Source organism: Morone saxatilis, unplaced genomic scaffold (genome assembly GCF_004916995.1).
Source record: "Morone saxatilis isolate NCDOM2014 unplaced genomic scaffold, NCSU_SB_2.0 Contig1, whole genome shotgun sequence".
Taxonomy (NCBI): Eukaryota; Metazoa; Chordata; class Actinopteri; family Moronidae; genus Morone; species Morone saxatilis.
The window spans coordinates 18058260-18073176 of record NW_023339651.1 but is presented as its reverse complement, the minus strand read 5'-3'; the positions used below and the strand labels follow the sequence as shown (position 1 = coordinate 18073176).

General features: G+C 40.8%; 2 protein-coding genes across 3 annotated transcripts in view; one reads left to right on the top strand and one right to left on the bottom strand.

Moving 5' to 3' along the window:
* Positions 1 to 3485: 3485 nt before the first annotated feature.
* Positions 3486 to 9128, bottom strand: rrp15 (ribosomal RNA processing 15 homolog). Of its 2 annotated transcripts, none has more exons than XM_035661436.1 (5): positions 8982 to 9128; positions 6310 to 6644; positions 5758 to 5855; positions 5187 to 5376; positions 3486 to 4122 (listed from the first exon to the last, which is right to left on the bottom strand). In XM_035661436.1, exons 1-5 carry the CDS (start codon positions 9019 to 9021, stop codon positions 3973 to 3975), a joined length of 813 nt encoding a protein of 270 aa, XP_035517329.1. In that variant the 5' UTR covers positions 9022 to 9128; the 3' UTR covers positions 3486 to 3972. The 2 variants fall into 2 exon arrangements, with proteins under 2 accessions (XP_035517329.1, XP_035517338.1); XM_035661445.1 differs by having other exon boundaries at positions 6310 to 6641; positions 8982 to 9033.
* A 4097-nt stretch (positions 9129 to 13225) lies between these two features.
* LOC118327899 overlaps positions 13226 to 14917 on the top strand; it is a 4149-nt gene continuing 2457 nt past the window's right edge. Inside the window, exon 1 of the mRNA XM_035661425.1 lies at positions 13226 to 13542. Within this exon, the coding sequence (XP_035517318.1) occupies positions 13524 to 13542 (19 nt within the window). The 5' untranslated portion in view covers positions 13226 to 13523. The remainder of the gene's footprint in view (positions 13543 to 14917) is intronic.

Sequence of the window (14917 nt, the reverse complement as noted above, 5' to 3'; positions counted from 1 at the left end):
TGATTGTATATTTTATGCACCACTGCACCAAGACGAATTCCTCGTATGTGTAAAAACCTACCTGGCAATACATCTGATTCTGATTACGATTCTGAAAAAAATAAATAAATAGATCTAATATAAATATACCGTTGAGTACTAGGACAGAAAAATTCAATTAATAACTGTTTAAAACCTAAATCTACTCCTGCACACTGTCAACATTTCCAAGTCAGTCCACACAAACAGTAACTCAGCACATCACTGCAGCAAGTTGAGGAGTTACACTACTGAAGGTGAGCCAGGGCTTTCAGGAGGTGTTAAGTTTTATTTTTATAGCTTTAGCCATTATTCCTATCAGGCATGATAACATTGTACCAAGGCCGGATTACCCTGGTTGGGATCCCAGGGGAAAATGAGCCATGGGCCCCTATTCAATTTAACTTAAATGTTATTTAACAATGTGTGGTTGCTGCTTCACCAAAACAGTCAAAAGATAAAGAAAAGGGGATGATACAGGTTATGTACCTGTATGACATAAAGTACAGATAAATACAGATAAATACAGATAAAGACAAAGATAACAACATATGTACAATTTGAATCAATGAGGTTATGTATGTGGAGTGCATGAGAGAGCTGTATCTGTGCAAATAGTATTTAAATATGGCAATGGTGCAAAGAGAGTCTTCAGTGGAGTTCACCGGGTAGCCAGGTTCCTATGGGTAACAGCTTGGGAGAACCTGGTAATGCGAGCTCTGAGGCCCCTGAAACCAGAACCCATAAACAAGGCAAATTTTTGGCACGGAAGCTGCAATTTGATTATTTGCACATATTTTCAAATTTCTTTCATCAGAACTAAGACCTGTGACCCATGCAGGAGCTGAGTAGAACTCGTAAGAAGATCTGCAATTTGCAGCAATCATCCGTAAAACATGACGCTGCCACCTTTGGGTCTAAGCAGTGCTCCTAAATGAATTTTTCTTGCAGGTGAGAGGTCACCTTTGTTCAGCTTCGACAGGCAGATTCACAGAGTCGACCAGTAGTTGATGCAGTGTTTAGAAACTGAGAAGTTCTCTGCAGTGTATCCATGGGCATGTCCAGAAGGTGGGCCCTGGGTTGGCACTGGCCATCCTTGAAATCTCATGTGCCACCTAATTATCCTTATCCTTTCAGTTTTAAAGTTTCCCATAAATTGGGAATGAATGGAAAGCTGAGACACAAACTTCATGCCATCCCTGCATAAGTTAGCGGCCCACTTGTGCCACCCCAGTCAAAAAAGTCTGGAATGTATCCTGACAATCCTTTCAGGGTCGTTTCATTGAACAGAGGGCTAATGTGACCTTAAGACCTGAGCTGTAAAAATAGATTTATCAGCCACTGGTTTCAGAATATCTCACCAAAGCACTGCAGTTGAAATGGAGCCAGCTGGCAGGTGGCTGCGTGCAAGCAGAAACAAGTGTCAGAGAGAGACAGAGTCGAGGTGGTAAATGAGGCGACACTGCGGCCCGATCCCCGGGCTGTGTGTCAACAGGGCCGGGATAAAAGGCAGCATACCAGAGTGGCAGGCCGCAGCGTTGTCATGACAGACGAGCGTCCAGAGTGGTGCAGACAGACCGACGCGTCACCACCCCCCTTCTCTGCCGATAACACCCTGCGCAAATATTTCCACGATTGTGCCGTCGTCAAGGGCCAGACACAGGAAGCCCCATGGTACAACCAGTCAGGGAGAGGAGTCAGCATTAGTGTCAGCACCACAACACCTCACTGATCAGTGCCTGAGGAGGAGGCTGCTGGGACATCAGTGCAGAACAGCTGGCTCACCTGGGTCAGCTCAGAAAGACACAGCAGATTCTAGAGTTCAATGATGTGGCTTTTTAAAGAGCTGGTTCAGCGAGTTTCAAGTGGGGTTGTTTGAAGTATTTATCCATAGTCAGTGCTACCTAAACGTCTGTTTCTCCAAATTGGGGGCACACCAATGGCCTCCTGTAGGTAATCCACTGACTATATAAGTACCTCATACAACCCCACTTCAGAAACCCCACACTATTCCTTTAATGGCTCAAACTCAGTGTCCCAGAAAAGTGTTCCTACGGATTTATGTGTGCTCTGCCATCCACTATCACTTTACAATCAATTCAGCTTAAAGGACTAGTCTGGTTATATTTAATAATTTTTACGTGTCATTAAAGATCTAAACAATAATGTACATATCTATGTGTGTATCAAAGCTTCAAAAATCTTCATATTCTATCATATTCTTCTTCCTCTGTGCCATAGAGCGCCAGTGAGCCACACATGTTCCCGCTTGTCCTTCTGACACAAATACACAAAAGCACCAAATGTGGATAAATGGTAAATGGACCTGTACTTGTATAGCGCCTTCGTAGTCTTTCGACCACTCAAAGCGCTTTTACACTACATGTCCACATTCACCCTTTCACCCACATTCACACAGCGATGGCAAAGTCCATCAAACAGAAACTAATCATTCACACACATTCACACACCGAAGCACAGCATCAGGGACAACTTGGGGTTCAGTATCTTGCTCAAGGACTTCGACATGTGGCGGGAGGAGCCGGGGACCGAACCAACAACCTTCCGATTAGTGACCTCAGCCGCCCCTAATTGTTTTTAATTAATTAATCCGCTGCTAAAATTACTTCCCAACAAAATTGCTGTTTTGCTCCTTTTTGAGTAATGTGTGTTACATACTACAGTGATCAGCTGTTTTAGGAAATTAGAGGCTTTAAAAAAATAAAGATGTAAAAGTAAAGTTTTTCAAGGTTTAAACCTTCAGTATGAACCAGTGGAACAGAGCTGAGGAACACAGACATGGTTAAGATGTCAGAATGTATTATGAGCGATGGACTGACATAGTTGGTTTTGGTCTTCTTGTAGGACTTGTTAATAAGGAAGAAACATTTGGAATAAGACCATTCTTATCCTTTATAGCAGCAGTTCCCAACCTTATTGGATTGTGACTTCTTAAAACACAGCTTGTAACCACAGTCATACATATGTGTATACAGGTTGTGTAATGTATTTAAATTTTAGTGGCCAAAAGATGTAAAATTATCATGTAATTCACAAGGAAACAGCAAAAATAATGCCTGAAAAATAGAAACACTTTTTTGTTTTGTCTCTTCTATCCTGTTAACCCTTTTACAACCCCTCATATTTATGTATGTTGCATGCTCTTGTGGAGCTCCTGTCATATTTGCTGAGATTTACTCACTACATCCTGACAGTAGAACACAAAACAAATAATGCTCCTAATGGCATTTGCAAGAATCCACCGGGCCTGAATGAAATGAATTTTTTTAGGTATTAATGAATAATTAGTTAATACAACACTCACATGCCATATACAATTCCTCCTCTCCCTGCTGACCATGAAGAGATCTCCACCTAACACTACACTGGAAGGGACCTGAGAGCTCAAGTTTTCTGACCAGACACAAGTCCAGTCTCCAGAGAGAGAGACCACAGAGCACTGAAGATAAATGGACTGGCTGTTTATTCAACTAGCGCTGTACAAAACATTCTTATTTACACAGTTTACACCATCAAAGCTCTTTCAATAATAAAATATCTGCAGTCAAAATGGAAGCAAACTGATCTGAAGACAGGAGCTCATTACCTGCAGCTCCGCACAGTGAGGAGCTCCTCCAGGATCAGTATCGGTTACATCCTGTTCCGCATAGTTCCATGTTTTACAGCCTTTCCTTCTCTGCACAATATATATAATATATATTTTAGATATAATATATATTTTAGATATAATATATATATATTATACCAGAATGTAGGATGCTATAAAAATGACTACACAGTGATAATGAGGAGAAGCGCTACATCATTTCCCCATGTTTTCATCTCAAACCGCAGACATGTAGAATGTCCTGGAGGCTGAAGTTGTACTCTGCAGGTCAGGCTTTGTTTCCCAGACTGTCCCTGAAAGCATTGCAGACGTGTGTACACAGTCCCCTAGTCTGAATCGCTCTCCTCCGCCTTCCCTCCCGAGTGTGTGTTGGGCTCCTCTCCGTCACTGTCTTTGTCCCAGTCTTTCATGGTGGCTCCCATCATGAAGTCGTCTCTGAGGACGCTCCAGGCGGGCTTCTCCGCTGCTGCAGCAGCCTACACACACACACAGACACGCACACACACACAAGTTACACTACCTGGGTTTCTGCAGGTTTTAACAGGTTAAACTGAAGACCATTAGGAATTTAAATTCTTATATAACTTTCTGTCATATTCACTGAAACTTTCCCTATATCCTGATAGTAGTACATGAGACAGATAATCTGTGAACAATCAGGCTCCTCCTAGCGCTCCTGATGACATTTGTCCACCAGGCCTGAACGAAAACAACCAATCAGAGCCACTAAAGATAGCAAGATGCGTTGGGTTGGAAGCTTGAGGATAGTTGATTGTGGAGTCCCATTCCCAGGGTCCCAAAACGTCTGTATTTAACACCCTGGGAATGAGACAATCAAATGTTCAAATCATATGGAAGACATTTTAGGGTCTAATATTTGGATAGTTGAATTTTAAGATGCCCTGATACACCACACACTCTGTACTGCTTCTAGCTCTGCTCCATGTCTTATCCATGCTTTCATGATGCAACAGTGACACCATGAGAGCACTCATGGAAACAGTCAGACAGTCATTATAAGATACAGTTCTGATCCTGTTTGACATTATTTAATTGTTTTTTCTCTCTCATTGGTTTGATGTACAAGGTAATTGATCACATGTATAAGGAGTTAAAACAGTGTTGGGTAATAACTGATTACATGCAATGGAGATTAGTTACATTTGAAAAAATGTGTAATTAGAGTATAGCATAGTATAGCAAGTTATTTAATTTGGAATGAAGCACTCCTTTCCCAGATATGTATGTAAATTCACTTGATAGACATGTCCTGAAGACACAGTCCAACTGAATCTCATGTAACTTTGATTAGCACCCAGCAGCTAACCGGTAGAGAGCACTGTGGTCCATCTAGCTAACCTAGAAATAAAGCGCAGGTGCTTTTTTCCCCCATCCCCCAATGAATGGAAGAAGAGAAGGCAGGATTTAACTCAACCTAGATGTCTTTGGTTCATTACAACCCAACACTGTCCTATCTATCGGTTTTCTATAATGTAGAGTGTGTTGTGATGAAGCAATGACGAGACGTTGTTGAACGTACGACGTCCTTTTCCGTCTTGACGGAGACTCCGCTGCCTCCCTCCGTCCTTCTTAGCACGTCAATGAAGTCTTTCTTTGAGACAGACGAAAGCAGCTTGGCCTTCTTCCTCTCAGAGCCGCCGACTTCCTTCACCTTGTCATCGATTGTTTTTTGGTGTTTCCTCACGGCGTTAAAGAGCTGTACCACCCCCCTGAGCGGAAAAGTACACACTGGAATCAGCACTGACACCTGCATCTGAGAATGTGGAACAAATCCTTGTGGAAAAATAATGATTTAGACATCTGGCTGTAGAGCTGCAACAGTTAATTGATTAGTGGGCTGCTGGAAAATAATAGCCAACTATTTTGATCTATCTGATATATCTGTCATAATGGCAGAAAATGCAGTTTCAGCCTGTTTTTCTGTTTCATATCATATTCAATTGAATATCTTTGGGCTTTGGACAAAACATGAAGATGTGACCTTGGACTTTGAGAAACATTTTTCCCTCTTTTCAGACATTTTATACACAATGAATCTAGAAAATAATGGACAGATGGGTAATAAAAATAATTGTCAGTTGCAGCCCTACCTGGTAGCAATTCTTTGTAGAGCTCTTTCAGTCTCACGGTCCTTCACCAAGTCCGGTTTCTCTCTGCACATCATCTCCCACGTCCGCTTCTTGTCAACCTGTTGGACAGAGGCACAAATACATCCTCACAGTTAGCTTCCCAGATGCAGCTTGTACAACATTTATACATGTTCAATATAAAATCTTTCACCACCTCTTATTGCTTTGGTTTCTTTTAGCTTTTCTAATTTTGGACCGATGAAGGTGCTCATTAAGGCCACATTGAGACAGACATCAACCCTGTGTGATAAAAACACACTCTCATTCATTTGAAGAGAGCCAAGACAGAGGAGGCCACAAAACACTGTGCAGCGTATCCTACCAACAGTTGAGTTTCAAACTAAATATGCACATAGGTTTATGTAGGTGATCTAAGTGAGATGCTAACATACTATTAACATTTTCCAGGACCTTTGGTACAGAACGGTATTGTAAATCCAGTTTTGGAGGAGGTCATTAGGACTATGTGGGATACACAGACAGTCAAGCCAATAAAGAATATGACATGTCGACCTGTTTCTTTCTCTCCAGCTGCTCCTGTCTTTCCTTCTCTTTTTTCTTGTCCAGCTCTTTGTTCTTCACCAGGATGCTGCTTTGTTTCTCAGGAGTTTTCTTTCCCAGGATCTTTGCCATTGCCTCTGCCCACCCAGCATTGGCATTACCGTCGTCTCCATCCTCGTCCTCTCCTCCCTCTTCATTCTCTGCTTCTTCCCCGCTGCTCCCTCTGCTGCCGTCTCCGTCATCTTCTCCCCCATCACTCTCTTCTTCATTTGACCCTTCATCGTTGCTCCCTACGTCAGAATCACTCAGGTCATCTCCATCCTCAAACTGAGGCTTTGCATCATCTCCTGAGTTACACACACAAATACAAGTTATTATGTAAAGACTTATTTACATACATACAGACTATGGCATGCCGTTTAGGAAATTGAATTATTGAATGATTCTTGAATATATTGAATGAAACTTGCTGACGTCTCAAAGGAACTGCTGCCATCTTGTATTGCTGTGCAAGAAGGTGAGATGAGTCGGTCAGCTGGGGAAGCTTGTGGGCAGCAACAATGAGCAATGCTTCTTTTGCTCACTTCTCTGTCCCACCAAAAATCAAGCAACAACACCTAAACTCGCCTGTTCCAAAATGTTGTTTAATATTGATTTGTTAACGTGCCTTTTCTGTATTGGGCATCCAGCTGCGTTTATTGTGGGAAATAGACTAAAGTGTAAGTTTAACCTTAGACCGGAAGCAGTTTCTTTTAAGACGTGAGCTGCACAGAGCGGTGAATTTATTGCACTAATGTTTTCGGCTTCTCGTCAGTAGAACCGGTTTGGGTCGGGTAGCTATCGGGGATTTTGCCGTACAAGGCCTTGCTAATGAGTTTAATGGGTCCTCATGTGCTCATTGTTGCTGCCACAAGGGTTCCAGCTGACTGACTCATTCTCACTTCTTGCGCAGCAAATACAAGATGGCAGCCGTGCCTTGATGGCGTCAGTCAGGTTCATTCATATATTCAAAGATTAATTTCTGAAGGCATGCCATAACAGCTGGTCTTTATATACTATACTAATAGATAAATACATACATAACCTATTATACCATACATACATATACACAATATAACCACATAATACATACTAACTATAGCTACATATATACATATATAACATACATATATATATATATACACATATACATATATATATATATATACACATATACATATATATACACACACATATATATATATATATATATATACACAAAAACATACATACACACATACATATACACACACACACCTTTTATGCACAAATGAACAAGTCTTTATTCATTTATTTTATTTGGGCTAATTCAGAAACACTTTGTATTAGTGCTGAAACAGTTCCTTGCTTTCCAGGACATTTTCCAGGAGTTTTTCTTGACTATACACGATAGCACTTGCTCATAAATGGTGGTCAGCATGTAAAGGTACACTCCGAGTGAGTTTGCGCTCGTGAGGTGTTTGGCTGTTGACTACATTTTTCCTCTCACTGTAACATTAATTTCGCCATAGCACAGGCTAAAATTTAAATTTTACAGGACGACCAAATCATTTAAATACAATTCCAGGAAAACTAGTCTCTAAATGTCCGAATGTTTCACTCTTTCAGACTTAACCTCTTTTACAACTACTAAACTAGGACCCTTATCAGCCTTGCCATGCATTTTCAACTCTAAAGCCCAATTCATAACTTCTTACCTCGAAATTCACTTTGCTAATTTCGGGGGGAAAATATCTGCAGCTTTAAATTTGTTTATAGAGCTCCTCAGAAATGGAAGTACTGAATTTATAATATACGATATGGTACGAGCATTATATTGCAATTATTTTGACAGATATTGCGATATTATTGACGATCATTTTTTAGTTTAATTTCCATTGAAAAAACACTATTAAAATCATCATGATGTCAAACTTTAGTTTTCTTACATCTGGAGAACAAGATATTTAGATAAGAGCATCTCTGCATGTCTACAGTACTTTTTCATTATTAAACAGTTTTACCTTCATCAACAACAAAAAAATCGATTAATTGTGCAGCTCTAGTTTTCAACCATTGTTGATGTCATTTAACCATCTGAGTAAATATAAGCACAACATGATAAAAGAGGAGTTTACTGGTCACAGGAAGAAACTTGATTCGTTCCTTGGCTTCTTTCTGTACCTACACAGCTCTTGTGTCAGTGTGTGAACCTGTCTGACATGTTCTGTAGAGTGGAAACATTATCAAACAGCTGTATCCAATATGTCATACTGAGATAGGTTAAAGCCTGCTCGATAATTAGCCTGAAGGTTTTTCATTACTTTTTTAACCAAGTTTGGTATTTCCGTTCTAGCACAAGGGGCACACATTCGCTACATTAGCAACTACATTATTGCAATTTCCTTTTCCTTCCTCTGGCATTTGTTAGCTAGTAACGCCACGTTACACTACGTTTCTTATTTTTTTTTTTACCTTACAGCAACAACTTACATTCAGTACGTTAGCTCTGCTGGCTAACGGGGACAGGTCTAGTGCTACGCTAGCTATGGATCATTTAACATAAAGCAGACCGAAGGGAGTAGCGTTAGCTAGCTAATATCAGTTAGACTCAAAATCTGCGGCAAACAGATCCAACACTAATGAACTGTGTATTTAAAACTCACCAGATACTTGCACATGTGTTTTCAACACAGCTGCCATCATGACGTTTCAGTAAAAGCGGTCCGTAAAGCACTACTACCAAAAAACGAAGGTTCCGCTTCTTCTTCTTCTTCTTCTTCTTCTTCTGCTGCTGCTTTAAGGCGCCTTTTTGTTGCATTACTGCCACCTTGTGGAGGTAGTTCACTCTTTGTGTGTTCGGTGTGTCACATTTTTCCCCTCATGCCATCCTTGAGAAGCTGACCAAATCCCCAATTGTTGATTGTCCCAATCTTGCTCCTCGTGTTAGACCGCATCCTTCCTCTCTGATACGTATAGTTGCATTGCTGTGACCTATTCTTAATCTAGTTAATATATGGCGAGTGATACATCATCAACAGCCTCTTAAGAACACAGTACACAACGTAAACAGGATTATAACTAATGAAAGTCAAAGAATAAAATAAAACAGAATGAAAAAGCTAACAGGTCTCTAATTCTAAGGGATAGATAATGTTCAATGTTTCTTTTGGCTGTTTTCTTTTCCACATACTTAATGTAAAGTGATTTGAAATAGTGCATACCAACCACCAATAAGGGTTTTGTCTGAATACATTTAAAGGTCTAGTGTGTAGGACTGGCAGGGGCATCTAGCAGTCTAACTGCAGATTACAACTCCATCGCTTCACCCTCCCTTTCCAATACGCAAAGGAGAAACTACATTGGCAGACAGCCAGTGTTTGGGTGGTCCATTCTGGGCTACTGTAGAAACATGGTAGTTCAACATGGCGGACTCCAAGGAAGGCGACCTGCAGCATCTAAAGATAAAAACAGCTCATTCTAAGGTAACAGAAACATAATAATTACTATATTCAGGTGATTAAACACTAATGAAAACATATGTTTAAATCTTACACCCATCTGCCATAACATTATCACCACTGACTGGTGAAGTGAATAACACAGAACAGAAAGTAAATGCTGGTTCTGATAGAAAGGTGTCAGAACACAAAGTGCATCACAGTTTGTTGTGTATGGGGCTGCAGAACATTATGACCACCAGGGTGCCCATGTGGTAATAATGGACCTTTAAATACATGAATACAATTAATTCAATTTATGTTATACTCACACTAATAGTTAATACATCTACATTTATGGATAACAATGCCTATTTACCTAAAATAAATAAAGTATAAAAGAAATTCAGTTTTCATATCCTCCATTATGATTCCAAATGTAATATAATTTCTGGTAAAATGAGAGAGAGAAGATATTTTTAATTCTAGTCAATCATTTGTATCCCACCAGAAAGAATTGCAATAAGAAAAGTAATCTTAATATAGTAATTGTTGCTCCTCTTATTTCCTCCCCTATTTCTCACAATACCCATTCTACATGTGAATGTCTTTCCCTTGTCTGCTGATCCCATTTCCTCCATACAATGCCCTTTTTCTCTGATTGTCTTTTTGAACAGCTTGTTGGGCCAGTTTGTCCACTCTTACCCCTAATGCCCATATGAGCAGTGAGTGTGACCTCAGTGCCTTGTTTTATTACTCAAAATTACCTTTTTAAACACAGTGGCATTTCTCCTGCCTCACCATGCATATATTTCATGATGATAGAATCAGGGAGTCTATGTTTGACACTAGATGTAACACACTGTGTGTGTCAGGCTACTTTAAATAAAGGTTGGAAATAAATCTCTAACTTTCACTTTCTTTTCCACCCTATACACATGACTTCTGACCAACTTAGTTTTTGTTTTACTTATGCAAAGTCGTTGTTCTGAGTGCTGGCAGAGTGAGAACGACCCACAAGAATGGGTAAGTCATTTAGTTTTTGGGAGCACCAGAGGTATAATGCTATAAGCTTTGTGACCATAAACTTGCTATTGAAACTGGGCGCCATAAAAAAGAATGGCTAGAAAGAACAAAGATAATTTGTACCCATTGTGAAACAGGAGAAGTTGAAACTGAAATTCTAAAAGTTTTGAAAGTTTTCCAAATACAAAGAAATTGGAGAAAACTTCTTTCTCAAATTCAATTAGAAAATCACAGACTTTTTTTACCCTTCCAAAAGACCAACTAATCCAAACCATTCTATATAAGACTTTTTGCTTAGGCAACATGTTTGATTTAAGACGTCATGCCAATGAAGCCAATTAAACTGAAATGTAAAAATTGTTTCTTTCTGTCCCACAGAGGTAATACTGGGCGTGGCAAAAGTGACTACTGCAAGCTTTGCACTAAACCTGGCAGCAGAGAGAGCAGTGCAGGTGACAGCTGTGACAAGGTATCCTAAAGCTCACCGTCTTGTCCAAGTAGCTGGTCTGGATGGATTTTCGTCTCTCTTAGGGTGTCTTGGACTCTGCCTGGCCTTCCTGTCTGTAGCCTGTGGGATTGTGATGGGATACGGTGCCGCTATAATGATGAGGAAGGGAACTGTACCTTTCTTGGAGACTGGCTGCGCAGGGCTGGCAATATTTCTGGGATGTGGACTTTCAGGAGCACTCCTTGGATTGGTCGCCACCACACTGATGGCCCTGGGACTGAAAGGTCTCTGTCTGATGGGCTTTATCCTGAGCCTCAACTTACTCCTCATGAATAAGAAACAACAGCAAACAATGGCGACTCCAGCAAGAATGCTCACCTTCTCCACTGTGGCCTTTGTTACTTTGCTCCTCGGAGTCTGGTCAGGTCAAAACATTGATATTAATAAACCAAGATTATATCTTGCCATGATCTTTGTACTCCCATCAGCATTTCTGATGGGCTTTCTGGCTGATATGCTGGCCTTCAAGAAGCCCATTGCATACACAACACTCAGCTTTGTGCTGCTGGTACCGCTGACTGGACTCCTGCTCGGACTAGGGATTGAAAATTACTCTAAAGAAGTGCCACTATACTACAATACCTTTTACACCATTCGATCCGCGGTCTATACGGTGGAGATGCTGACTGGACTGATTGGTGCTCTTATAGGTGTGATGTCAGCTAGCCTCTGGGACACAGACCGAGCACTGTCTTTGTGGATTTCTGTCCCTGCAGGTGTGATCCTATACTATCTAGATGTAGACACCCCACACTTCAACCTTCACAGTCTCGCTGAGTGGTGTCTCGGCACAGGAGGAGAATTAGGACTGATTTCAGGCCTCGCTGCAGCCTCTGGGATCTCTCTGGGGCTTGTTGTCATGTCAGCACGAGGGCAGCTTTGGTCTGGCGCTGTGCTGATTCTTATATTGTTGCAGGCTGTTGACAATGATTTACTCTCATTCAATAATCTCATCATACCTTTGACTTTGCCCTTTGCCCATGAGCTGATTAACAGTATGGAGACCAGGGTATGTATGTTAATGGATGTTGCTCTGAGTTTTGCCATTCTTGGTGTGGTGATGATGGGAGCAACAGTGTTGGGAGCTGGTGGACTCCTGACAGCTGCTCTGGGATCTGCAGGATGTTATGGAGTCGCACTGGCCAATACAATAACAATAATGAAGGCAATTAATGATGCGTTCACTCATGTGGGCTGTTAATGAAGTTGTCACCTTTTCATGAATTTAGAATTTACTTCTACCAATATATCAAAGTTTTGTATGCATGCAAAACATCACTCTTTATTTAGCAGTGTCCTTTTTAAAATGGATTCTTCAGAATGTAGTTCTCCCACTAAAGCTTTGAGTTCAGCCCTGTAACTGTAAAATAATGTCTTTACAGGTCTGAAGAAATGTAAATTCTTGGAAATTCTTCTTTATATTTGGAATATACTGTTGAAGGTACAGATTATGATGCAATACAAGACTTACTTCCTGCTTTCAATAGGTGGCCCGCATGACTGGATAGTGGCATGTGTTCAGGGCGGGACTCATGGCGGGACTCTTATCAGACATGTAAAGTTTGTTGGAGATTGGACAAAGTACAATGACGTTATGAAAACTTCCTGTTTCATGGTGAAATGCTGGAATTTGACACCACGCCACAGACACGCCATTCAACATCACAAATAGCACAACTCCACTTGGGTTTGGGGTATGGATGCAAGAGACTTTTTTGTCTCATCATGATACATGCGTGTATCAATTTTCATACATATCAGTCAAACGTGTCTTGGGGCTGAGTTTAGGGGGCATGGCTGAGCCAATTTGCAAACAAAACAATGTATAACATTTTTATATATTTTTGTAAGCTTTACTAATGAGCCACAATAATGTAATGTTTGTGAGTTCAAATATCCTGATTTGGGGGCTACCTGCTCTAACGATTCAACTTCAAAGATTCAACTTCAGGACATAAGTGGAACAATTACTCTTTTGGAATGCTGTCTCACATGTGGACCTGAACACCAGCCTAGTGCAGAGATGCTGGAGATTAGGGCTGGATGAACTGGAAAGAGTATACATAAGAGAAAAAACAGTAGTGGGCGTGTCCTGTTTGGCCTGGTGTCATATAAACAGGGAAAACAAAGCACTTTTCAAGCATTCATAACTCACAGGGTGCTGTAGCCTCACTTAGGACACAGGTCAGGAGAGAGCCTGACATATCTTCAGGGGAAGAAGATCTCAGAGCAACATGGCACCAACAAAACTGGGTAAAGACATTGTAGACTTTATTAATTTGCGTTTTTATTCATTTCTGTATTACTGGCTGAAAGTTGCAATGTATGGTTGCCTGCTTTGCTTGTGTAAACTGTGCAAGTGTATAATGTTACTGAACCTTGGAGGGTTACAGTAATAGCATGGAAACTATTCAAAGCTTTACTATGTTTATTGTTTATTTTCTCTACCTTTACAATCCATCTGTCATTAAGTGTTTAAGTCACATGCAGAGTGTGAGCAGATAGGAATCATGGCAGCATACTGTCTCTGCTGGTTAAACCTGATCAACCAGTCTGCTGAGTCTCTGACTGCAGGCTCACCATGCATCACAAGCACATAGTGACTGGACTCACTCATATATCTCAACAGAATGTCATGAAATGGTACATTTGAATGAATAAATAGGAATTCCAGTATTCCATATCATTTAACACAAAAATGTGAAGCTTTGCAGCTGTGGCTCCGGAGGTAGAGTGGGTCATCCACTAATCGGAAGGTTGAAGGTTCAATACCTGGCTCCTGCTGCATGTACTTGGGCAATATACTAAACCCCATATTGGCAGACCAGTTTGTGAATGGTTTAGTTTCTGATGAGCCAGCATGGCAGCCTCTGCCATCAGTGTATGAATGTGCATGAATGGGTGAATGTGTCATGTAAGGTAAAGGGCTTTGAGTGGTTGGAAGACTAGAAAGGTGTCATCCAGTCCATTTACAGTGTAGTCCTGCAGAGCAAAGAAAGAGTAAAAACTAAAAGGTCCAAGACAGACAGACAACAACAAAGTTGCAGCCAGATGCACCTGCACCAGAGATGGGCACAAATACATCAAAAAGTATCTTGTTACATATTACAAATACTTGCTCATCACATGTTTAAAAATAAAATACAAAATACTGCTATGACAGGGGTAGGCAACCTGTAGCTCCAGAGCAACTCTTCAGCCCCTCTTCAGTCGGTCCCTGTAGCTTTGACAAAAAATTATGTGAATGAATAACAGTTATTTTCATTTGTTCTTATTGTAGGCCTACAGTGATTTTTGTGTTGCCATTACACAACAAATATGTTTTTTTAAACATTTCCTTAATTTGTACATCCTATGTTACACCCTGAACCTGGCACCTTTCCCACCAATGCTGCTTGTTTTACCGGTACGCTTGATCTGTGGCAAAAAAATTGCATCATAAGGCTCTTGACCAAGGCACTGGTTTAGGTCTGGAGTTTGTGGAAGTGGCTAAATCCACTAGACCTGACCAAAAACAACCAATCAGAGCCAAGAAAGATAGAAACACGCTTTGGGTTGGTGGTTGAGTTGATTGTCAGCTCTGATTGGTTGTTCTTGTTCAGGCCCGGTAGATTCTTGCAAATGCCAT

Coding starts and splice junctions, on each gene's coding strand:
- rrp15 (XM_035661436.1), bottom strand. CDS start 9,021: ATGATGGCAGCTGTGTTGAAAACACATGTGCAAGTATCTG. Junction 5,856..6,309: donor AGCTGGAGAGAAAGAAACAG/GTCGACATGTCA, acceptor TCTGTCCAACAG/GTTGACAAGAAGCGGACGTG. Junction 5,377..5,757: donor CTACAAAGAATTGCTACCAG/GTAGGGCTGCAA, acceptor TTTTCCGCTCAG/GGGGGTGGTACAGCTCTTTA.